Here is a 25,113-nt window from a genome sequence, read left to right on the forward strand (position 1 = left end):
AATTTACCTAATCCCCACATTGCATGTTTTTGGACTGTGGGAGGAAGCCGGAGAACCCGGAGAGAACCCACGCACACACGGGGAGAACATGCAAACTCCATGCAGAAAGGCCCTTGTTCCAACCGGGGCTCGAACCCGGGTCTTCTCGCTGCAAGGCGAGAGTGCTAACCACTACACCACCCTGCTTTTAAAAGTGTATAATCAATTTAAAAAAGAACAATAAAATGGCCTTAGTCTCAGAATAGGCCTTTACACGGCCTTCCTCTGGTGGTACTTAGAGGCTACTACCAGGTTGACGTGATCGTAATGGATCATTAATACTGAGTGAAGTAGCATGTCTTAAGGGTAACCTTTAAGTAATGGTTTATTAATTCAGCATTTTATACATAACAGTACATACTATCATACGTTACACATGCATATATGCACGGCTAATTTTGTGGGACACTGCATTGACCTTTATTTTTTGACAACAAAAAAATTACCTAATTTTAATCAGAGCCTCAGAAATGAGGTTGGGCGTCATTGGGACGAGGCTTTGGTCAATGTTTATACCACAAAAGGTCCTATAGAGACACAAATTGTTGTACAGCATTCTCCGTGAGGACACAAAATCATACACAAAGACATAATTAATTCTCTAGCCCCATACCCGAATCTTAACCACAACTAAATACCCAACCTTAACTTCAAAAGGCCATGACCAGCCAAAATGTCCTTACAAGGTCAAAATGTTCTCACAAAGATAGGTTTGAATAAAAATGTGTCCTCACAGCCTACTACAGACTACGTTACCATCACCAACCATCAACTATAGAAACACATGCACGCACACTCACATCTACAGTTAATCTCTGTTTAAAGTGTACCTATAAACAAAAAAGGTCTCACACAGTGATGTGTAATTAGTCCTTTTATGAAAACAGTACTTTCTCTTGTACACAGTATAACAACTGCCTCTCACATGACGTAAGCTCTTTAAGCACCATTTGTTACAAAGTAGTATTATTATTGAAACACATCTGACCATATATTATATAAACTGTCATTACAGTAATTAATGTGCAGCACCTTTTAATTACCAAGGCATTTTACGTATTGGATTGCTGCACTGAAATTCGAGTTCTAATTTACTAGATTAGAAAATAATCGCAAAAATTGACATAATAACAAAAGCAAAAACAATACAAAGAGAAAAAGTCAAACTCAATTTGACTGAAGCACTTGTGAAATACTGCTGAAGCAAATACAATAAGTGAACATTTTAAGAGCACAAGTAAACATAAGCACATCTGCACGTTAATACTGTTTGTTTTTCAAGTTCCTTTGTAAATTGTGGAAATATTCCGTCATTTGTCTGAAAAAATAAAAGTCTTCCTCCTGAGAGAAAGCAAAAGTAAGACTAACTATAAGACATTGAATATGCTCAACTTTCATGGACTATAGTATACACTAAAATCATGGACATATCATTAAATCAGTTATCTCTGAAACAATAGTTTAAAAAACAATAATTGTCATTTCTGTTAAACACAGTTAGTAGTTCTTAGATTTCTTTAAGTTAGTACTACTTTTTTTGGAACTATGCTTTAATAAGTTATTAAGTATAAACATGTTAAAGTGTTTGTCAGGTCAAAAAATACAGATGACTGAAGATGGAAAAACATCTTTTAGTCTGTCCAACGTATACTGTTCGGTTTAACCTCCTACATAGAGTCAACAACATTTACCCATTCTTGTAAAAGAGTCTCATATTCATGAACCATCAGTGCTGTGTTTCTAGAGCACTGACATGACCAGATACACCCACTGTGTAAAATGGAATAATTATCCAGTTTGAAGCAGTTCATGCTTCTTCAGCTCAGATAAACAACCTTTTCTTTCTGTATTGGGAATTGGACCACTTGAGGTATGGACTGAGAAATGGAGCATTAATCTCTCCCTCCTAATAATCACATCGCTTTTGTTCGGATGCACGTCACACTTTGCCTTTGGCAATGGCCACTCGCTCTGACACAGTTTTGACAGGAACTCCTCTGCGTTTCACTTTGATGTGGACAAAGAGTGTGGCAGGCGACAGGCTGGAGCCGTCCGCCTTGAACAAGTGAACATGTCGATAACCTGAGAAGAAAGAGATTACAGTGAACACGTTACACAAAAGCAGTGATGGTTGTGTAAAACATGGATCTAACGGAATTCCATGAGCACCTGTGCGGAGACTTGTGAAAGGTAAGGTGTACTGTCCCACAAAATCATTTTTTGCCGTGTGGTCGTGATCCTCCACCACAAACCGCACCAGGGCAAGTTCAGGGACTTGCAGCTGAAAGCTCAGTGTGCAGTCCCACCTTGGGTTGAAACCTGTAGAGGGCGCACAAGAGCTGTAACTAGATGGACTCGTACTGTACATTCCACACAAACTAATCGTGGCGTTGGACAGAAACAGGAAAAGCTCTGACAATAATATGTCAATAATAAATCTGTACTGCACAGCCTGAGGTATAAAGAAGCTTAAGGATGTTATGCATTGTCTCCTGCCTCCACATGCTAACAAAAACAATGACTAAAGACCTTTACACAGCATTTCATTTTAAATATGCATGAAGGATAAAAGGTAAGAAATACAAAACAAAACATCCAAACAACTAAATCTCAGAATTACCATTGTTGTCGATGCGTTGCGTTTTGTTTCTTGCATTATCGATAGCCGCCCCATGAATTTCCACCCACACTTGTGGATCCACAATGGAACTCGCCTTTTCTGTGTTGATTTTTGGCAGCTGCTGTGCGGATATTATCTGACAAGCAACATCAACTCAGTCAGTTTGTGCTTCGTATTTGCAAAGGGCTTCACTATTTCAAAAATGCATTGTATGACATCAATAAATCTAAAGCTTTTGTTCTGTCACCCATGATTTATCACATACAAGTACCAATAAATGAATATAAATCCATTAAAATGCTGTTTGTCACTGTGACACTGAATAGGTTACCACTGACTCGTATAATCAGTTGGGTGGGGATGTGACCGGGGCCTCCTCCTGTGTTCTCTGGGTTAAAGTTGGATGTGGGGGTGCACATGAAGCTGGGTTTGAGGATGTATCCACAATGACCGTTGGGTAGGAAGCGACCCTGGTTCAGATCCATCTGCTCCCCTGCTGTCTGGAAGTTCAGAGCCACTGCACAGCAACAAGAGGAGGGCGGAGTCAGTAACACGGCTACTTTGAATCCCAGCCAATGACATTAGTGTCATTAATGCGTTTTGATTTGGCAGTAATGTATAGAAATATAAGCCAGCATAGCATTTCTTTGGCCCATTCTGACTGCATAATGTTTGTCAAATGAATTGATTTCATTAACTGCCATCCTTGCTTCTACAGTGGAGCACTAACCCATCTGGCATCCACCGTTCCACATTTCCTGGGGATCATAGTTGGATGATTGGAGGCGCTGGCCGGAGGGATAGATCCGGCTCAGCTGCCTGCTGTTGTGTCGAACAAAAAACTTTCCTTAAAATGAAAAGAGAAAGAAAAACACATGCCATGATCCACGGAAGGCTGATCATATTTTCTGTAGAATCAGCTGCAGCAAAGCAATAACATGGAATCTTTTCAACTTTCTTTCTGTAATGTCAGGATGCAATTATTACTACTTTCACACCATAGTCTTTGATGAGCCTGAGGGCATCACTTTCTGAGAAGGAGGACATTTCATCTGGCGCCTTTTCTGCTGTATTTTCAAACCCACAGAAGGGAACACTCCTGCAATACACCACCAGCTCTGAAAGCTCGGGGCTCAGTTTAGAACAGACCTGCAAGGGACAAATGAAAACATAGAAGAAAATTGGTTGATAAGCCACAAAACATAAAAAAGTTTTTATAGGTTCTTTAGAATAAGCCTTTTATGTATATTTAAGGCACATAACACACAAGGGCCGTGTTTTGTGGAGGTCTTCATTATCTATACAGCAGCTCAAATGAAAAAAACAGCCAAAACACAGGTAATGTATCTTGAAGTTTACTGCACTAATGAAGCTCTGCTCTTATAAACCCGATGCACTGTCAATACTCCATACACTATCTCACCATTAGATGTCACTAATTGTCACACACTGGACTTTAAAAGATGTGTTTTTGCTTAAACTGACCCTTGCAGGATCCCTCTTGGGTGTGTTCTTATTGCCCATCGCTAGTTCGTCTTCGGAGCTTGAGGAGAAGCTGGCACTGCTGCCTGTTTTGTCCAGCTGGCCCAGGTGAGGAATCTGCTTCTTCCCCTTTACCAGAATACGGCACTTCAGCTCCTGCAGCCAAGGTTGTTGAGACAAATTACTCCATTAGAAAACCAGATAACCAGAGGTCTTGGAAAATGGACTCATCTGTATGTGTGTGTGTGCTTTGTACCTCAGGAGAAGGCAGCTCTTTCAGGGGGCTGTCACTGAGGGGCTTTGTGAGCAGTTTGCTGCCGAGGATGGTGCGGAGGTGTTTAGCCATCACAGCCTGCTGCTCCACGGAACAGTGGTTCTCTAAGGATAGAATTAGAGGGTATGGGGACGCCTGCAGGGAGACACACAGACACAAACTGTTATGCTGAGACATAAAAATGCAATTAGATCACACAATAGCAAGGCAGGACCAAACCGTATAATATATACTGTAGCATGTCAAAATTAAAATACCACAGAGTTGTCCAGGAACCAAGAATGTAACCATTAAATGTGAGGTAGGCGGTGAAAGCAAAAACTCAGGAATCTGCACTGAATTTGCTGGAATTTATTCGAGGTGAGGAGCAGCAGCATGCACACTGTCACAGCTGAGGATGAAGATAAAGATAAATCAAGATTCTCTTACTTTGAAGGCATACTGGGCGATGGTTTCAATGACCTCTTTAAAGGGCACTTTGGAGGTGAGGGTGTGGCCGTGGTAGATGACAGGTTCACCTTTGTCTCCATCCCAGCAGTCCAGCTCCACACAGCGACAGCCCTGATTCAAAGCCCTAACAGGGACATACACACATTTATATTGCACCACTGGGCAATCATTGTGAGAAGGCTTCTCTGCAGAATGAGATGACATGAATGCTGTCGGAGATTGATGGTGACGGAGCAGTCGGTGTCAAAATACCTGATGTACGGCTCCGTGCTGCTGGCGCTGGTGACTTGATCCTTGGTTAGGTAAGTATTGTGCGAGGAGGAGATGAAGTAGTGGGCCAGGGGGCGGCTCATGTCTTGATAGACTCTGGTATGGTCAGGGTTAAACACATCGTTCTCCGATGACAGCATGTACATGGTGAAACCATTCTGGGTCATGAACTGGTTCTTCTGAGCTGCAATAGATGGTTTTGCTTCAGGTGACTTGTCTTTGAGCAGGTTTACCAGCAAAATGCTTCAGCAACCAGCTCTCATCCCTGTTTGTTTGGGTTCAAGAGGCAGCCACACACACTCTCTACACTTAAGCTTCACTCTTTCCAATTCAGTTAATCACATTTTATTAATACCGCATTTTTTAAAAGCAATGCAATTGGCCAAAGTGCTGTACAGCAACATCCACAGAAGAGCAAAACTACACAAATAGAATAAGCAACAGAAATGCACCATCTATTTGATTAAGCTTGTACTGTAGTTATGTCTCTAGGGCCTTGAGATAATCTACCATGTGTTTTGCCTCAACTCAAATAAAATATAGAAAAATGAAATATAGAATAGATGGAAGAGTTTGTGCTAAATCTCTCTCGTAACTTCAATGTCTAACAGAAAGTTGTGAAATGTCTTGAATGTCTTGCACCTAAACATGTAGGTTTTGTTGAATGTTTATTACTTGAATCTAAGGACAGTTTAAAAAGAATACTTTCTAAAAGTGTATAATTGCTTTAAAATAAAAACAGTTTGGTTTTTCGTAGACTTAGAGTAAGCCTTCTATAGGCAAGGGCCTTGCTATATTGAGGCAGCCACCTTGTGCTGCCATGTTTCTACAGCAGTGTGAACAGATAAAAAAAAAAACAGCATGTAAAAGTGTTTAAAAATTGCATAAATTAAAAAAGAATGACATCCTGTCCGGTCTGTGAAGGCCACAGTTCCCTGATGCACTAGGAAAAAAGTAGGGGTACATGGAGGAGACCATTTGTTGCAATATGTAGTCTCACCACTAGATGTCACTCATTCTTAAGACACTCCTGATCCCATTGTCTGGAGCCAGTCTCGGCTGACACAGGGTGAAAGGCGGGGTGCACCTTTGACACATCACCAGTCCATTGCAAACACACAGTGACAAACAACCATTCACTCTCACATTCACACCTATGGTCATGTTTTTGGACTGTGGGACGAAGTGACAGAACTATAGAGAGTACCTGAGAGAACGTGAAGCACCAATGCTCGCCACTAACCATTCTTGTGTGGCCCCGTCTTACATACTGAACCTTTAATATAAGTTAAAACATTTTTTCTCTCTCAGTAATCATATTATTTGTTCCTTAAAAGTTAAACCCTTTTTAGATTCACTTAAGAGATGAAGTGTTTTTTTTTTTTTTTCTTATTTCAGCTATGGCAGTTATTATTTTCTTCTTTTAATTTAAGCAAAAGATGGAAAGATTAAGTAAATCACTTTTTTGGCAGCAGCGGATGCCGCCTTGATGTTATGAAAAGTAAAAACCTTCATTGTGAAAGCCTAAATCACTATTTTGTCCATTAAGAGCCCGTGGGACAAGAGGTAATCACAGTATTTATTTTAGGAAAATATTGTTTTAAATCTCTTAATGAATGCTCTCAAGACCTACCCCAGTCATTGAGCTCATAGGTGAGGATGAGACTCTGAGCATGATTCAACGAAGCGTCCTCGCTCTGGTCTCCCAGGAAGTCACGCAGTTCAGCAGTGGAGAGCACGCAACCGTTACTTGAATAGTGTCTGAACACGGCATCTAACTCGGGCCGTCGCAGGAGCTCCCTGCAGAACTCCTCAATCTCTATATGATCCAGACGGCCATCACCGGACCGGTCACACCTCTGGGACGTAGAGAAGAGGGAGGCGTTAAAAAAGACAAACAGTCAAACACGTAGAGAGAAAGACAAACACAGTGCCTTTTTATTTTGGGAGTGCTTACAATTCCTTGTGGGAGAAGCTTCTCCATAATAATTCAATCCATCTGTGCACACTCGCATTAAGAAATATGGTTCTCTGAAGAGGGTAACTATTGGAAAGTGCATCAGGAAGGAGCATGAAAACTAACAACTCAGCTGTAATAGAGAGCTGAGGGACATGGCAGGCTGTAATCCCCAACAATAAAGAAATAACTGGCTCATGATTTGTTGTGGGGAAGATAACAGAGGGGAATCGGATGTGGGGGAGGTGGTGGTTGGCCTGCTGCTGGTTTGGTAATCTAACACAGACTCAGGACTCAAGAGTCAGTGTGATACAACCCTAACTGGCAGAAACATCACCTTCTCTGCATCCCTGTGCCTTCAGAATTCAACTCATATGAATTGTACAGTATTGACTCTATTGATTTTGCATAGGCACAAAACAAAAAAAACAACACATGACGCTGACCTTGAATAGACAGCGGGCGTAATGCTCACTCAGGTCAATGTTGATCATCTGCAGCAGCCGCTTGACTTCGTCGTAGCTCATCTTGCCGTCTTGGTTCTGATCTGCTCGCCTCAGGTAGCCTCGGATCCAAGTGTAGAGAGTTAAGGAATACATCTTGTTCATTTTAAGTATCCCAGTATGACATGACAACAACAGTTGAGCCAGCGTTCACGATACCAAGACCCTGAAACAGCTGAAATAAGCTGTCTGTTTATAGTTATTCGGAAGTACTACAGTGTCTGGCAAAATGTCAACTGTGGTTAATGTAAGTACAAGGATTTGATAAGGATGAATACTAGGTGTGGTTCCAGTTTTGATCATCAAAAACTGTCATTTGTAAGACAACAATGTTACAGATCAAAGCTCACAGTGATGCACTCTTTCCACAATAGGATTTCAGCCATTGACAGTTCCAGCTGACGCATCAAAATGTGAATAAAAGTCCCAATCTACTATATGTCAATGCCGATGTGTGTTAAACCAAATTGCCATTGAGTGTTTTGTTATTGCTGTGTCACAGAACAGACTCTGTGTGGGTTGTTTGAAAAAGGTAAAGGTGCATTTACAGAGTAAATGGAAAGTAAGTGTTTTTTGCAGGTAGTATGCAATGACAATATGTCCCTTGGGGCAGAAACATCAGCCAATTTAATATTATGTGAAGTAAATGTAAAAAAAAGACTAAATAGCAACAAGAGGCTCGTTTCGTCTGCAATTGTGCAAAAGAGAAAAAGACACAGAGTATGATAAACCTCTAGGCTACTGAAAGTTAACAGTCTGGAACTTTATAAACAAGATAACAAGACAACATTGAGATGATATACTTGTGTATATGTTCACAAAACTAAAGTGTGTCAAGGGGAAATGAGAGAGAGAGAAATAAGGACAGGAGATAATCTTAATGTTATACACTGCCTGATACTTATATTAAACCCTGGTCATGAGGGATTGTAATTAACAGTAATAGTCTTACTATATTTAGACAGAGCTTTTCTATCTAGTCATTACTTCTCACCTTAGCTATGCTGTGGACACGGAGTAGCACATGTGACAGCAGTCAGTCAGCATAGCAGTGCTGCCTCAGCTGGACTATATTTGTTGTAGCTTATTGGAAATTGGGAAGGATATTGGTCTAGTTTTTCCTTCTGAGTCATGTTGGCCACTCGCTCCTTTAAAGTACGGAGCCCCCGCACCCAGCGTTGGGCTTCATCCTCGCAGGTGCACAGCAGGTCCAGGCTCTTCCTGGGTCCTCTGAAGACCACTGTGAAGCACCGGGTCTCAGGCACTGACGCAGACACGCGCCTCAGGTTCTCCGACTGGCAGCCTTCACGGACACACTCCACCTCTGTCACTGCAACTGCCAGAGGGGAAAGAAAGGAAGACGAGTTTAGGCTAATAATGTTTAAGTAAACACAGGCCTGGCAGGACAACAACACAGAGCACGACAGCTAAAGGTCAAGTGCGGAGTGTTTTTAGGGAATCATTAATCCCACCATGCAGAGTGACATAGCAATGTGACAGCTTAACTACACGTATACAAAGATGTCAGCATTTTATTTATTTATCCTTTATTAAGCCAGGAAGGTCTCATTAAGATACAAGAGCTCTTATTCCATGATAATCTTAACCTGCAGTATAATGACTCTTAGGTACTTATGTGGAATTTATTTGCATTTAATTTATATTTTTCTAAAAAATCCTTAAAATGTATTCAGGTAATCATTCTTTGAATTAATCTCAGAATTATTCTTAAGCACCTTTAGTCATTTATGCTAGGCATGCACATTATTGGACTTTTTGCGATATCCGATATATAGGGAGTACTTTGGCCAATACCGATATATATATGTTTTTCCCTGTGCCAAACTAGTCTTCTGTTGTGAAATTAATATAATATTTTGCCCACTCATGCAGATACATTTTCTTAATTGAGCAAAATAAATAAATGTAAAAAAATAATAATAATTGTTGAAGAGGGCACCAGCATAGGAGTCAAGGAGGTAGCGGCCTATTTAGGCTAATGTTGTAGTCAATATTCATATCAGCATCTCCTTTACAGCACATAAACTGATAAAATTAGTGAACGCTGGACATCCTTACATTACTCTCTCAAAGTGGTGACTGAATAAGTCCTATATGGAGCATCACCTTTTATGCTATTTCAAATAAAACAAGGCTAAATAGTCCAAAGACATTCTAGTGGCTATGTGAGGCAATAGGATGTAAATGCTAATATTAGCAAGCACACAATGTGGCATCGCTAACATGTAGATTTGATAAATCACACAGTTCCATCTGTGGGATGCTTTGGCTTTATCAGAGCTACTTTACTTGACAAGCACAACAAATCATACAGCTCTCTGTCTTGTGATTTTATCTGTGGAAAGCATTTTATGATCACTGCAGCAGCTGTTGACACAGAGCTGGTTCAGCTCTAGTTTTTTGTTCCTACAGGAGACATTATTTTCCTATTTCCATGCCAATAATAAATAAATAAATAAATAAAACATTTAATGAAGAAATGTTTAGTAACCTATTTATTTTGGGTATTACTGCTGGTTTGTGTGTATTAGCTTTGTGTGTTAGCATGCTATCATTTGCTTATTATAACTAAACAACTCTGAGGCTGGCAACTAAGTAAAATAAAAACTGGCAACTCCTGAAATGATTTCTCAAGCAGAAATGTCAAATATTTGCTGGATACAAATACAGGAATTCGCCCGGCAGTAGATATTACAGTCTTGACCAAAAGACTAACACACAATCCTTAGTATCACTACTAATGAGACTGGACTGACAAATATTTCTTCCGGTTTGTTGGGTGAAGCTAAAAAAGTAAAAATATAAAGAATATATTGAATAACCACCAGGTAGACTCCTCTGGTTGCAAAAAAACAACCCAAAACAACCTTGGTTTGAATATCAATTAATTTACAATGTCAGTAAACGTTTTCCCGAGGAGTTAATGGTCTCAATTGCTAGTTTCAGCTCTTTCTCAATAGAAGATGGTTTTACTTTTGTAAATGACTTAGAGGAAAAAGCACATCATGTGTGAGTGCAGAATCTAGAGGTTTCATAATGGGAGTTCAGATTGTTACGTGTTACGTCACGACTGGTTGCCATTTGATTCGTACTTAGAATTTACTCTTTACTCTTTACTTGAACTGTATATCATATTCCTATTACAAGACAAAGTATCTAAAGGGTTACAGGCCAAAAGCAAACAAGCAGACAAGATATCATTTGAAATTTACAAATGTATCCAAACACAAACACACACTGGCTCCAAAAGGATCCTGACACAACAACTTTATTCAGTACAGGAGCTTGCAGAATGGTGCTCGCTCAGTTGTGCAATAAAGTGCTGACAATAGACTCATTCTCTTGCTGGAGGTCGCAAAAGCCTCTGCTGTCCACCTCTTCAAAAATGACTCCACATTCCTCCTCTATGGTCATCCCAGACATGACAAAAGTGACATGTGTGTGTGTGTTACATGCGGAGAAGAAAATACACAAAATAATAGTGCTAAATGATGCAAAGTGGGATCACACACAGATCTCACTGGATGTGGAGAAAAGCCTGGAGCTTGGAAAAGAGGAACTCAGCCAAGACTCCATTCAGAACTCACACAAAGAGACACAGATCAGCTCAGCAGCTTGTCCACTGAGGCATTATCAGTGTTTGTAGATGTACTCACACTGCCCTCAAATCACTTGTCGTCATCACTGTGAAAAATGTAACACACTGCAACTCGACTACCGTGTGTCTATTTCTGGCATGGATGCAGAGTTCTTCACCACCCACTGACCCATAAACCTGCCGTGCCCACCCAGCCACTGTTTTGTGGCCACTGGAGGTTAGCATTAAAGTGCATTTCAACATCAGGAGAGAGAGCACAAACAGAGAGGAGGCAGGAGAACTATAAAGGTTAGCCAACAAAGAAGAAAACAACAGAGGCTGGAAAGGAACGATATCATCCATGTCACCTGACACATCCCCACCTTAAGTCCTATAGCAATACATCTTCAACACCACAGAATATTTGACTCCAAATATGAAAAGAAAACATATATTCAACATTAATAAATGCCCTTGCACAAGGGTAGATGGCAATAACCTGTGACTACTCCCTCCTATTTACATACCTTTGCTGTGTCAACAGAGGAAATATGAGGCAGTAAAAAGCCTCTACTGAGATTGAAGCAGCTTATTTGTTCCTTTAAAACTATGTCCAGGATTTAAACTGTTTTTAAAATGAATAATCACCCCATCACATATAAAGTCTCTGTTTTATTATACCTGTAATATGATCTCATTTCAAGCAGATGAGAAATAAGTAGATTTATAGCTGCAAATTAATAATTAAACATAATGGGTGCGTCCTGATCTCAAGTGTATCAAATTAAGTTTCTGTTTCCTAAAAAATACTTTGATCAAAATCATTTCATCCACTTCTTTTTTTCTGCTATGCATTTCCAATTTTCCTGCCCTCTTGAAAAGAATTAACAGGTGGATGAAACTTCAGATTTCACTTTCTGTTTCTGCACGTTGCTGAAAATAGACTCATTATACTGAGCTGATGCCAACCTAACCCTCTAATGCACAGTTAGTAAATCCTTTTCGCACAGGAGATGTTGCCCAACACATTATATCTACATCTACTAAGTATTGGAATTTACTAAGAGTTTTTTTGGTACAAAAAAACTGTTGAAAAATGATTCTGCTCCTCACTCACATGGAAACAAGGCAGAGTGGAGAAAAGTGCATGAGTTAAAGCCAGGATAAAACAGCTCAACAATAACTGGGCTGAATGTTTGCACATTCCACTCTGCATTGGTCTGTTGTTGGTCTGTAGATAGGTATCTTGCTAAGCAAAACCCTTTCTACTGATCTGATAGTCAGTTCAGTTCACTTTTTATTGCCAGATTCAAAGTCCAAGTAATTAAAACAACAGACAGAAATACAAAAAAGTGAGATATGAAAGAATATAAAAGACAATCAAATGTATGACTGGTGACGTATAGCATTAAACCCGGGGTTTGCTGGCAGCAAAACAAACAACAACATTCAGTGAATGATTGAGTCGACAGATAAGTCTGTGCCTCAGGTTTCGCAGTAAAGCTTAAGTGTCTTCTGTTTTCATTATGGAAACATAATAACAAACACATTTATGTCACACTTACATGTCTGCTGGGCTTTGGCTTTACGGGAGCTCTTGGTGGACTCACACCACACGGTGAGTCCGTCCTCCAGCAGCCGCAGGTTTCGACTCTTCTGCCACCGTGCTGAGCGGATTTTCACCATGCTGGAGCCCTGCATCATCATGTGTACGTCCTCATTTTCCAGGAGCCCTGGAGGAACACAATGCATGCAGTATGTAATACAATGTAATAAGAAAAACAATCATGTGATTCAGTTTTACTGCGTCACAGGAGTTTCACTGGTGCGACTTGGTTTTATTGTATACTGACAAGCAAAACTTGCTTTGCATGAGTCATACGCGGTTCAACACAAATCTATAACTACACATGTTTACCAACTATCAATGCTGTGACAATGTTGGAAGTTTGTATCATAAAATAAACATTGTAGGATTCCTTTGAAAATCAGGAGTGAAGGATTCTAAAGATCACACATTTCCTAAAACATCCAAGTAAGAATATGATAGTGGAACAACATCATCATAATTTCCTTGAAGAATTGTAATGTTTTTCTATCTTTCTGTGTGCTGTGAGTCAGGTCTGATTTATTCAAATACCACATCACCAAATATCATTATTGCTGTTTTCTCTCCCTAATCCCAGGAGTGGGTGTTACTTCTTTGAAAAAATGACTAACTCTTATTCAACAGTAACATTCCCCTGAAAAACAATCCTTAATGACTGTGTCTGTCAAACTTACCTCATGTGTGTAGTCAACACTTCTCTGCTTATACCCAAAACCTGGGGTTTTGTTTTATATACAATCCTCAGAGAAAATGATTTCGATAATGTTTGTCGACAGGGATTGTCTTGAAAAGTGACTACGTTTTAATGTCTAGAAAATGAATTACAACTCAGTGTAATTTAGAAATGATAATTTGGAAGTTAATCTCTCCCATGGGACAACAGCAGGCCAACAGACAGCAGGAACTGGGGCCGTTATAGCAATTACACACTGTCTGTCTGCCTGCGTTGCTCGTTCTACTTCTCCCCAGATGTTACTATGGATGGAAATATATTCAAGAATGACTTTGACACACACAGTTGCTTAGAAAAATGTTGAGCGATAGAATGGAGGCATGCAGCTTCATGTGTTGTGAACACTGAAAGGGTCAGGGCTTGTTGCAGGTGAAAATAAAGGATGAAAGCACTAGAACAAGGTTCATTCCCAACAGACATGGGGAATGAACAATACAGTCTATTAAGGCTGAGTTGTGCAGATTCACTGTCACATAGAGACAAGAACAAGGTACTATAATGCACTGTTTGATCTGTTCGTTGTCTTGTAAAATGATAGAAAAACTAAATGTATTTTCGTAAAAGAAACATCCAGTACAGCCATTATCCATGAGGCCACGATGCATCCTGCACAGGGTAAACACACAGAGATAAACAAATATGTTTAATTTAGTAGGTGTAAGAAAACAATGGTCCAGAAGGACGTAAAGCTATCCTGGGGGACACCCCAATCGTGACGAGAGACAAAAACGTGGAGGTATCAAACGGGGTTGAACGGTGGCGCACACCGCTTGACCTCCCCTCCGCCACCCCAAAATAAGTGGTACTTTTGGTTGCTGTTAGCCAGGCAAGCAAGTATTAAAAAAAAGCCCTGCCAAACTTACACCAATAATGAGTCAGGACAAAGAAAGTTCGAGTCATGGAAGTTAGAAACTGCGGAGATGAAAATGCTACGATGGTCGCTATAGGGCTAACACGACTGGACAAGGTTAGAAATGTCTTGGCGTCAAAAGAATCGCAGGGAAGGCTCAAGGTCATGTGGCGCGAAAGGTGGACACGAAGAGGAGACGCGACAGAGCAAGAAGGCGTAAGGAACCAAACCAGAGCCATTTCCACATGAAATTGAATTAGGTCCACAAAAGAACAGACACAACTAATCAGGTAAACTGATTGAAGTCTACAAGTTCTGTATCCCAATTCTTTTTTAATATTCTTGTACTCTAAATACAGTATGTTTTCATTGGTAAACACCAAGAGTCCAAATGGATTTTTTTTACCTCCTTGTATTTTATTGATCCAAACCATTTATGGAATAATGTTAAAGTGATTGGCAGATGAATCACTTGCTGCTCTATTCTAAAGCTGTTGTTATTCTTGGACAAAAGACAGTTTACACATCTGTTTCTGTGGCTCCAATTCCAAAGGTTCATGGTACAATCCAATACTGTGTGGACATTTTGCATGTTAAAACTACATATGTCACAACAGCAAACCTGTGTGAGATTGTAAATTAAGACACTCAACTTTTCTTGTTAATGTAAGATTCATTGTGGTGTCTATGGCCTTTTAAAGAAGCATTTTAATTATCACTTAAGCAAACAATACTTTTCTTATCATATAGTTACAATTTCCTAAAGGCTAGTGTGTCTTCAAATTACTTATTTTTGTCTGGCCAACATTACAAAATACAAAGAGGTTGAAAACATTTATATGAAAGTGAACATTTGAAAAAGTTGTTATTGCTATGTTAAAATTCAGTTCTTTTAATGAACGTTACATTATTTGTTTTGTTTCCTACACTAACTTATGCACCTAGATCTTTATTTGGTTTTGGTTTTTAGGCATTATTGTATTTTTGGCCAGTTTTTACTGTGATAGGATAAGACTTTTTTAGTGGAGATGAAGACATTAACTGATGATCACCAGCCTAATTCCATAGGGGAGAGATTGTTTGCATAATTTCAAAATAACAGGTTTGAAAAATACTGAATTATTTGGGCTCTAAATTGGCTTGCAAAATGCACACAATTGAGTATTTAAAGAATCCACATTAGAGTAAACTGGTTTGAAGCTCACAACAAAATAATGCAATTGCAGCTACATATACATACATATTGCTAATAAAGGACATTCAGCTACATTTAATTGCTTGATTTGAAAGAGATGAATCGGGCCTCTCGTGGAGACGTTTGAAGGGAACGGTCTGAACTTTTTGTGAAATTACTCTTCCGCTGCTCACCTCTAAAGACTTGTGCAGGCACCGTTGGAATACTTTCATCCTCTTTTCCCCTCAATCACAGTTAGTTTAACATACAGTCGGTGCCAAATGGCTGACACACAGTTCCTCAGAGGGCCCCATCGCAACTGCACAATAGAAACTGCTTTCAACTTCATCCCCCTCTCAACTAGAAACAAACTGGGTGCAGCCGAGACTTTCTCCCCATCAGGGTCGTACACAAAAGAACCCCTCAAACCCCCCACACACACACACCACCACCGGCCCTCCATCCATAACAACTGTGTTTTTCCAAGCTGTTACCACATACAGGCCATTCCCACAAGCTGAGCACAAGGACGTGATTAATGGCAGGTCATTGGCCACGCTAAGCTGCCCAAACTGCCTTAACCGCCTGTGACTCAACCCACTTCTCCACCTCTGATGACATTCTTGCTCTACTACCTACCTGCATCGTTTTAATTCCTAACTGGGGCAGAACAATTGAGTATAAGTCTGCATGTGCGGGCAACAGTAGGGCATTAAAGCAGAAGCACATTTTGATACATTGCATGCTCCCGAGCCTCTTCATAACGGTGTAAATGAGGGGGGTGTCTATAATTCTTTGGGGTGGAGATATTCACTATGTTTTCTTTTCATCACGTCCTGGAGGAAATCTGGTTGACATCCAGTGCATCACATGGTCAGAGCCCTGCATGCCAGTGAGCTAGCAACCACACACTAATGTATTCTAAAGCAATTGTTTCAACACAGCACAGAGGGGGGAACATCTTAACCTTAGAGAGGAAAGACAGCTCAAGCGAGAGTGTGCAGCTACAGTATGTGCTGATAGGCTGTGTGTGTGAGGCACAGACAAATTCTTATGCCAATGTAAACAAGCTGCTATATGTAAGCCATGTTCACCATCTCAATGCAACTGAATTCAAACAAATGCTATTTGGGGTTAAATTGGACAGGTCGAATTTTACTCGAAACCGATAATGTTTTAAAAAACTTGAGTATCTACTGATACCGATATTATTCCAATCAGTCATTTTAGACCATTTATGAACTATGAAGCAACATATTTGTGGTGATACATTTCAAAGACATAATTCTTCAACTGTGTAACAAATATTTGTCTCCCAAACATGACTATAGATGAGATTTTTGGATTGTATCGGATTCTACTTTTTATCTGTCTGATATCCGGTCCAGTGAATTTGACCTTTATGGAACCGATACTGACCGATACCGATTCTGTCCCTAGTCTGGATGGGATATGATTTCACATGAACCACATTACGATGCAAGAAATCCCAAAAGTTACTATGGCTCTTCATGTGTGGGAACGATGAATGATTGTGTAATATTTTATACAAAACCCCTGAAACAAATCTAAGACCCAGGTAGCTACTGGAATTGGGCTACACATCGAGCAACTGGTCTCAAGGCAGCAAAGGTTAGGTCTGTATTTCTTCTGCTGGAATTGTGGCAATGCCAGTTCATGTACAAGGATTTCTTGGGCTGGGTTATTTCTTCTGGATCATCAATGGTCCAAAACAATCTATCTACCTTCTTATGGTTCCTAATAGAACAGGAAAGCAGCTGGAGTGAATTTAGCATCAATGTATAAAAGTTTACTAATATTTACAGGAAAAGGTGGTGAGCCCAGCAACAGAAGGACATTGCCTCCCTAAAGCCACGCAACTTTTAGCATGGCTAACATTTCAGTGATCGACAAAAATAATACATTCTGCTTGTATGAATTGCTTATTTTCTCTGGGTATATTGACCATTCAAGCAGCGGGGGAGTTTTCAAGCTGAAAGGAAGATCCGAAAAGAAAATAACCAAATCAGCTGGTCACTAAGAGATTGTGTGTGCTTGAGTTCTCTTCACGCAGGGCCACATACCAGCTCCTCTTGAAGCAGGGTTCACATTTCCCTCAGCCAAACAACTGTCATAAGAGCCGGCAAGCTAGGTTGTACACTTGCATAAAGATAGACCAGTTAAAGTGTTGCTGATGTAGGTGACAGACCAATTAAAGTTTCTCAGTTCTGTCCCACAGCTGTCCACAGCAGACAGGTCATATGGCAAGTAGGGCAGCCCAGGCTGCCGCTCTGAATACAGTACGAGGTCCAAAAACAATGACATTCCACTCTTTAAAAAGACACACTTTGGAGTTGGAACTCTTTCTTTTCAGTTAAAAAAACATCATGCAGCTCTTTCAAAATGAAATATATATTTCATATAGTCATTAAGAAGCAAGATTAACAACGTAGATAGAGGTCATTACAACAAGGATTTATATCACAACCTTATCTGGAATGTGAAATAATTACTAAGTAACTATGGAAGTGAATTTTGACATTTGACATTTGGATTTTCTCCAAATTCTGTAAGTGACTCTGTTTTAGAAATGACATCTGACTTGATGTTTGGTTGCAGGGATTCTTCTTCTTCCTCCTAAAAAAATCGAGGAAATACATGTGCAGCAGGAAACCAGACTGTATGAGCTGTGTGGTAAGACGTTTGTGAGTCTTCGGGTTAGTAGCACTTTCCTATCATAGAGCAATGATTATAATCATAGACTGCATGCTCTTTTTATTGTTAATTCATTTAGTTGCTGAAATGAGTCTAATATTGGTATCAAATATTTATTATTCCTTCAAGGCTGTCTCAAAATCACAAGTATACAAATGTCGATTTAGTAATGAAGTGATTACCTGTTTCACAGCAGCCATTTTGACAATGTCTTAGCAGGAAAAGCACATTAACGCTGGCACTGTTCACTTCATGTAAATGAAGGAGAGTGTGACAGTGAGTCAACATGCATCCTGAAATCGAGGAAGCTAAATGGTACTCAGCTATCTTTCATATGATCATTTCAGCCTGTGCTTTTCCTACTGTAACCAGTCAAAATGGCCGTCCTTAAAAAAGCCCATTGGACAACAAAACTGTTCTAACTGAAAAATAACCATAACGCACGGTAATGACTCGAAATGTACACACAAAAAAGTAGAAGTATATACTCCATTATATTTGATAATTGTTTTTCGTTAAAATTACAGGGAAAGTCATCAGAATATTATGATTTAATCTGGGCTCATTGTGGTATTGTCTAAATTAAAAACTGGATCTGGTTTTATGTAAACATCTACTTTCTTGTAAAGCTGTGTGGGAGGTACATGTGCATGCAATAAAAACTCAAGAGTTAGCAAAACAGTCGATTGCAAATCCCTTAAACCTGTCGGTGTAATCTATGAACGTGTCCAAACTCCAAAAACACTCAAGGGTGACCTGACCTGACAGACCTCACAGGCCACAATTTTCTCTGGGGGAAAAAAATACCCTACATGAGACATGTTTGAAAAAACAGGTGGGACAATAGTCCTGTGACACCACATGACACAAGACCTTTGACTCTCTAAGGCAGAACTATGTGCTGTTTTCATTTGATGTGAGGATTAAAAGGCTGCAGTACATGTATGTTCAAGGCCACTTCACTGATTTGTGACAATAAGGCTTTCGGGGTCAGGGGTGGTGACCTCACTTGCTTCATTATGCAGTATCCAAAATAGCGGTGACAGCTGTGTATTACAGGCACAAAGATACAGTTTCGTAACTCAGAGCACCACTAAATATGAATAAGCGTACGCATAGTGTAAGAGTTTCAACATAGTCTGCGTCCATACCGAGAACTGGATCTCTGCACTCACACTACTGTGAGTCCAGCTCTCATGAATTTAATCTGGGGAGCAGGATTTTTGTTTGATCAAAGCCAAAATAAACAACGATATTCTGTTTCAGCAGGGGAAATTGGCAACACATTATGACAATTACTTTTAATTCCATTAAGTGATTATTTTGTAGGTTTAAAAAGAAATTATGGATATGCTGCAGTGGAATTTAAGACCACAGTCGATCCATTAATAGGACCGTTGACTCTATATTTTTCTCTTTTGTGTAGAGTATAAATGGGTGTAGTTTTGGATTTTAGCATTCAGATAGTTGTTTCTGACATTCATTTACTTAAAAATATGAAATTCTAAAAGTTGACAAAGCATAAAATATGTCTCCTCGCCTGAATTTCCTCATGTTTTTGTCGTTGTTGTCTTTTTCTTTTGTGGACCAGTTCAAGGTATGCTATTATTTCTGGTGTTCTGGTGCTATTATTTCAGAACGCCCAGGCTGGCTTGAGTCCGACTCTGGTCCAACTGAAGGTGCATTAGCAGCTCAACTCCCAGTCAAAATATCTGGGTGTGTTAGTCCGACTATGAGAAATTTGATATAGTACAATTCCAGTCAGACTTAGATGTTTATATGTAAGTATTTTAAATGTTTTACTGACTAATGCGTACGTACTTGACCTTTAAAAAACATCGGACATTCAGAGCAATTGTCTTGAAAAAAAGCAAGCACCCCACACCTTGTGATCTCTTGTGACCATCTATGTGTAAAAGATCTACTGTATATTTAAGTCTTAATCTGCTTCCATTCCACTTGGTTTTGCTATTTTCAAGTTTAACATTTTAACTCCTTTCTTGCACTGTGACCTTTTCTCCCAGTTAACCAGTCATGAGATAACCTCTGACCCTGAATTTGAGTTGCTTTGGAGCAGGAGCTATAGAGGGAGATTTTACAGATGGTTGGTGCAGAGCAATGTGACAAATGTCAAGCTTCCCCTTGTAACATGAGACATGTGTTTTTCTTCTTTGTCAGATTATGAGGTCATGATTTAATTGTTTACATTAAATGTTTGTTGAATCTATATAACAATGTACCCCATGAAGTGATCGTTGGAGACTAATTGTTTCAGCTTTAACTCTCCTTTGACAACACACCAGTCTTCTGGCTCCGCCTCTTTCTACATGGCCTAAGGTTGTTTTGTTTTGTTTTGATTGAGAAATATCATGTTCTCAGTAATAGACAGTTGATATTTGAGCAAGCATGCCATCAGATGTGTTTACTTCTGGTAATGTTCCTCTTATAACAAGTCATTTTTGCATCGCTGATTTTTAATCACATTATCGTCATTTCACTTCAAAATCCCAGCTCTGATTATAAAATGCATTTACTCTTTGGTTTATTTTGTAAAAAAAAAAAACAGAAAAATTACTGAATTTTACTGCCTGGAACGACATATAACACTTGTGTTAAGTAGGTCAAATGGCATGCATGGCATCAACAGCAGCCCATATTTCCAGACATCCAGGGGTCTATTCAGTAGATCCTGACAGGTGCTGTGTTGTTGCTCAGCAGGTGTCTATTTTGGGTGAGTTGTGACCATTGCTTGAGTGGGCTTGTGTGAAGGGGCGGGCACTAAATCAGTGCTGGACTGAGAGAGAGTGGGCAGCAATGGGATGGTAATGGTGGACTATAGCGCCTGAATCACACCAGTGGGTCAGGGAGCAATTCAGCTCTTCATAAACACATGATCACCCCCTGTACTCCCACATACACACCTACAGTCCACTTCAGATTGGTGTGTCAATGTGTGAGCTGTCATCTTCTGGAAATTACCAACCGACCCTATCATTAAACGACAGCTGCCGTGAACTGCTTCACACGCATTATCAGATTAAAAAATACAGAGAGTAACTATGGAAAATAGGAAAAGTTAGAATCATGTGTTTTGAAAGGCTGCTACTTCAACAAGTGATGTATAGAAAAGGAAAAGTCAACGTGTAGAAAATCCACTGTTTCACTGATATTGTATATGTTCTGAAATCGTCCCAATCTTGCCAAATGTGTATGTAAATATCAAAGCAGCAGTGTAATAAACAGGATAAATAGGTGCGAGTAAAATTCCCAGAGGACTCTCATGTGTTCATATGACAACAACATATGTATTCTCAATCGCCAGTAATACATCTACACGCACAAACAGCGTGGTGTTTCTATCTGAGGCTGCCGATTGTTAACTTTGTTGACGAGTTGCGGACAAGAGTTTGCAGGATTCCTTACCGAGCCTCCTGATGGGGTCCGCCGTCTTCTCAGCCGCTTTCTTCTTCTGCTCCCTGGGACTGGTGGATGGTGATTTGCCGCTGCCCAACATGATTGTAACTTGTGGAAACTCCAGCAGAAAACTGCGGGATGCGAACTTAGTGCTCGAGGCTTGCCGCGGCGACTCGTGGAAGAGCTCGCAGCCTGTGGGTGCAGGTGTTCGCACACCAACACGGATTTGTGCACATCGAGAGAGAGAGAGAGAGAGAGAGAGAGAGGAGAGGGGGAGAGATAGGGTCCAAACCGTTATCCTTTCTTTTCTTTTTTTACACGTGAAAAAAGTCCCCACCAGACTCTGCTCTCCGTGCCTGTGCGTAATTGGACTCCAAAGCAGGCGCTCACTTTACGCGCCCTCATCTCCTCCTCCTCCTGCTCCAGCAAACTGAGTCACATGAATCACATGAACCAAAGATGGTCAAGTACTCCGGCATTCACACGTTCAATATCAGCAGCCACTTCTAGAAAACAAACTGATTGGACTCATATTTATACACTTTACATGTGATGGATTTGGTGGTGTTACAAGAAATAGATGTACATAGCCATTTTATTCTACAGGTTAATATCCAACAAAAGTTGATTCCCACCATATGAGGGAAAACTGAGTGGAGGTGAAAAGGAACAAATGAAAAGGTTACTTTCTGCACTTACATGGGTCTGTAGTTGACTGCACATTGACGTCCATTGCTGGAAGGCTGTGGGGTGCCAGCTCTGTCTGTCTGCCATAGTACCAGGGAACCTCTATTCATCTAATTGAGGTGAAAAACACTTGTTGGTCACTCAGCCTATGACTGTTTCGAAAATAAATGGAAAAAGAAAAGAAAGTGACCTATTTGGATAACAGTACCTCTTTAGTACAATAACAGTACATTTTAATTACTAAGTAAGTACTGATCACAAAGCAAGAGGTAGAAAAACGCCTGCACTTTACAGGAGAAACCCCCCCAAATCCTATTGATTTCCAATGAATGAGGGACCAGTGACCCCTGATGGTCGTTTGAAGTAACTGCCACAGACTTAACAACAATAACAATCAGTTCTGTAATATCAAATCCACCCTCTGCACCCAGATGCACGGATCTAAATGGTGCTTTGCTGTGTGGAAGATAAACTTTTGTCTAAAATCATTTTGTGGCTACATGGAGAGGTGGCCACACTGCCAGAGAGCACTGGTTGGAAACTTAATTAAGTCCTAGTAATGGAGTTATAACAGAAAGGAGAGTAGGACCGGGTGGTCTGGAGCTGGGCCTGTCATGGAGGGAATAAAATGTGATCATCCCTGATCCAGAGGTATCCACATGACATGTGGGATTGTGAGCACACACACTCAAATAAACAGGTTTGGTTGGGTGGGTGGAGTGAGCAATATGTTACTTTCACCCAAGTAATTTATTGTTGCTGGTCTTTCTGGTGCTGGCCTCACTGTATCACATACTGATGTGGACCTGCTGTCTTTATGAAAATCGAAAAAGCACAGCCTTCCTGTGCTGGGATGGATAACAGCCAATGCTTTGAATTCACACTTCAAGGCCACATGTAGGCCTAAAACAATAACGGTCATCTTTTCTCAATAGCAGCAACAACCATGTTAGACAGGGTGAGAGATTAAGTCATGCCTGTTAATCCTGCACAAGCTGTGTGATCTATGCAGGAACAGCTTTGCCTCTGTAGCTGCACTGTGCTTTAATTCAAGAAGATGGGAACACTTGGTGTCATTTCTCAATCTCTGTAGTCATTAGGTATCATATTAACTGGAACATATAAGCTCTTCCTCAGAGGACTCACAGTTTAGCTTGCCTATTTGCCAGACCTGAAACTCTGTCTGCTTCTATTAGTAGAAACAGTGGACCTGTGTTGTTTAAAGTCACTGGATTCCTGGTCTTTACGAGCAAATGTAAGGAGACCAGACCAGTCGCCCACCATAAGAGGTCATACACTGAACAAGCCATGTCTACCACCATGCAGAGCTGGGTGAAAAATTGTGGGGGAAGTAAGCACACAATTAAAGATGAAGTCAGTGTATTGACTACCTCTTTTCATTTTCTTTCCTAACAGTTCTTCTGTGTATGAGAATGTGTGCAGTACAAGAGAAGAATGGTAATAATAATACTATTTAAAAAATTATATATATTTTTTTAAGCTTTTAAAATGAATAACTTTGTGTCATATATATTTTAAAACCATATTTCTATCAGCACTTTTTATTTTCACAAACTGGTTATTAAAAATGTGAGAACAACCTTTGACTAGATTGTTAATCTTGTATGTAAACAAAAGAAACCAGCAATAAACTGACTAAAAGCTTCAGAGCTGCCATGTAAGATCAGGGGGACTGTCTACTTCCTGAAACTGGAATAGTTCCTTGAGGGTTTCACATTCTGACCTAATACAAATAACGCCTGTTTCTAAACCAAGAGCATTTCTGAAAAAAATGTGACCCACATTATTATAACAAAGAAGTCGTAATACAAGCGCTAACATTAATCGTAATTTTGCAATCGAAATGTCTCTAGGTAAGCGCTCATCTCCAGCAATTACGCTGACCCAGTAAAGCACACGGGCCTAGTTAGCATTTAGCTCACGTTGGTAATACATGTAATTGTTGGTTTTGGTTACGTATTGACTTTGTTGTATTCGCAGCTATATCTTCACGTGCATAACAGGTACATTACAGTGGAAACGTGTCGACTTTCCTTTGTTTATTAACTTTATCACATTCTACCTTTGCGTACATTTGTTAGCATTATCCTAGCTTTATAGTCTATGTGTGGACGTTTTGGGTGGCCCAAGACAATAGTTTTCATTGTGTTCAAAATTATTATTTTTTTCTTTTCGTTATTGTGCGTGTGGCTTTACACTTTATGGAATGGTGCAGTGTTCCGTTAAGCAGCTGTATCACAGAAGCGCTCATACGCTAACTGACGTTAACGTGCGGCTAACGTTAGCTGTTTAGCTTATCCTTAGCCGTTGACACGACAGTGGAGAACTAACACTGCACACGGAGTACACGAGTGGAATAAATAGTCGGAAATGATCTAAACCACTCCATCCACTGGCAGCAGGCTGGTTGAGCGAGTGTGAGAACGCCGGACCCACCCTTTCAACAACGAGGGTTTCGGAGCTGCGCTCTCGGCGGCGGCTTCACTGTAAATGTCGTTTGTTTACGCTGAATCCAGAGTTCTCCCAGCCACTGCCCCCACAGCGTATCACTCCGCACAACACACGGGATATTTATAGCGAAACGTTTAATCACCAAACTTGCACAAAAACCACGTATTTCTGCGACACATCGTATAAAATCAATTACGCTCAGAAAGAAAGCTGTATTCGACGATTTTCCTATGAGATTATACAAAGCGGACTAGATCCCGCAAGAG

At 40.2% G+C, this 25,113-nt stretch overlaps 1 protein-coding gene across 2 annotated transcripts; it reads right to left on the reverse strand.

Moving 5' to 3' along the window:
* Positions 1–900: 900 nt before the first annotated feature.
* plcd3a (phospholipase C, delta 3a) lies at positions 901–25,045 on the reverse strand. Of its 2 annotated transcripts, XM_044050826.1 has the most exons (17): positions 24,833–25,045; positions 22,388–22,485; positions 21,698–21,880; positions 12,759–12,926; positions 8,703–8,931; positions 7,539–7,668; positions 6,769–6,994; positions 5,118–5,319; positions 4,845–4,989; positions 4,398–4,550; positions 4,145–4,297; positions 3,658–3,808; positions 3,390–3,506; positions 2,998–3,176; positions 2,660–2,795; positions 2,209–2,358; positions 901–2,121 (listed from the first exon to the last, which is right to left on the reverse strand). In XM_044050826.1, the coding sequence occupies exons 2-17, from the start codon at positions 22,419–22,421 to the stop codon at positions 1,979–1,981; spliced, it is 2,499 nt and encodes an 832-aa protein (XP_043906761.1). In that variant the 5' UTR covers positions 22,422–22,485; positions 24,833–25,045; the 3' UTR covers positions 901–1,978. The 2 variants fall into 2 exon arrangements, with proteins under 2 accessions (XP_043906761.1, XP_043906762.1); XM_044050827.1 differs by lacking the exon at positions 24,833–25,045 and having other exon boundaries at positions 22,388–22,511.
* Between the last annotated feature and the right edge of the window lie 68 nt (positions 25,046–25,113).

Source organism: Solea senegalensis, linkage group LG19 (genome assembly GCF_019176455.1).
Source record: "Solea senegalensis isolate Sse05_10M linkage group LG19, IFAPA_SoseM_1, whole genome shotgun sequence".
NCBI classification, from domain to species: Eukaryota; Metazoa; Chordata; class Actinopteri; order Pleuronectiformes; family Soleidae; genus Solea; species Solea senegalensis.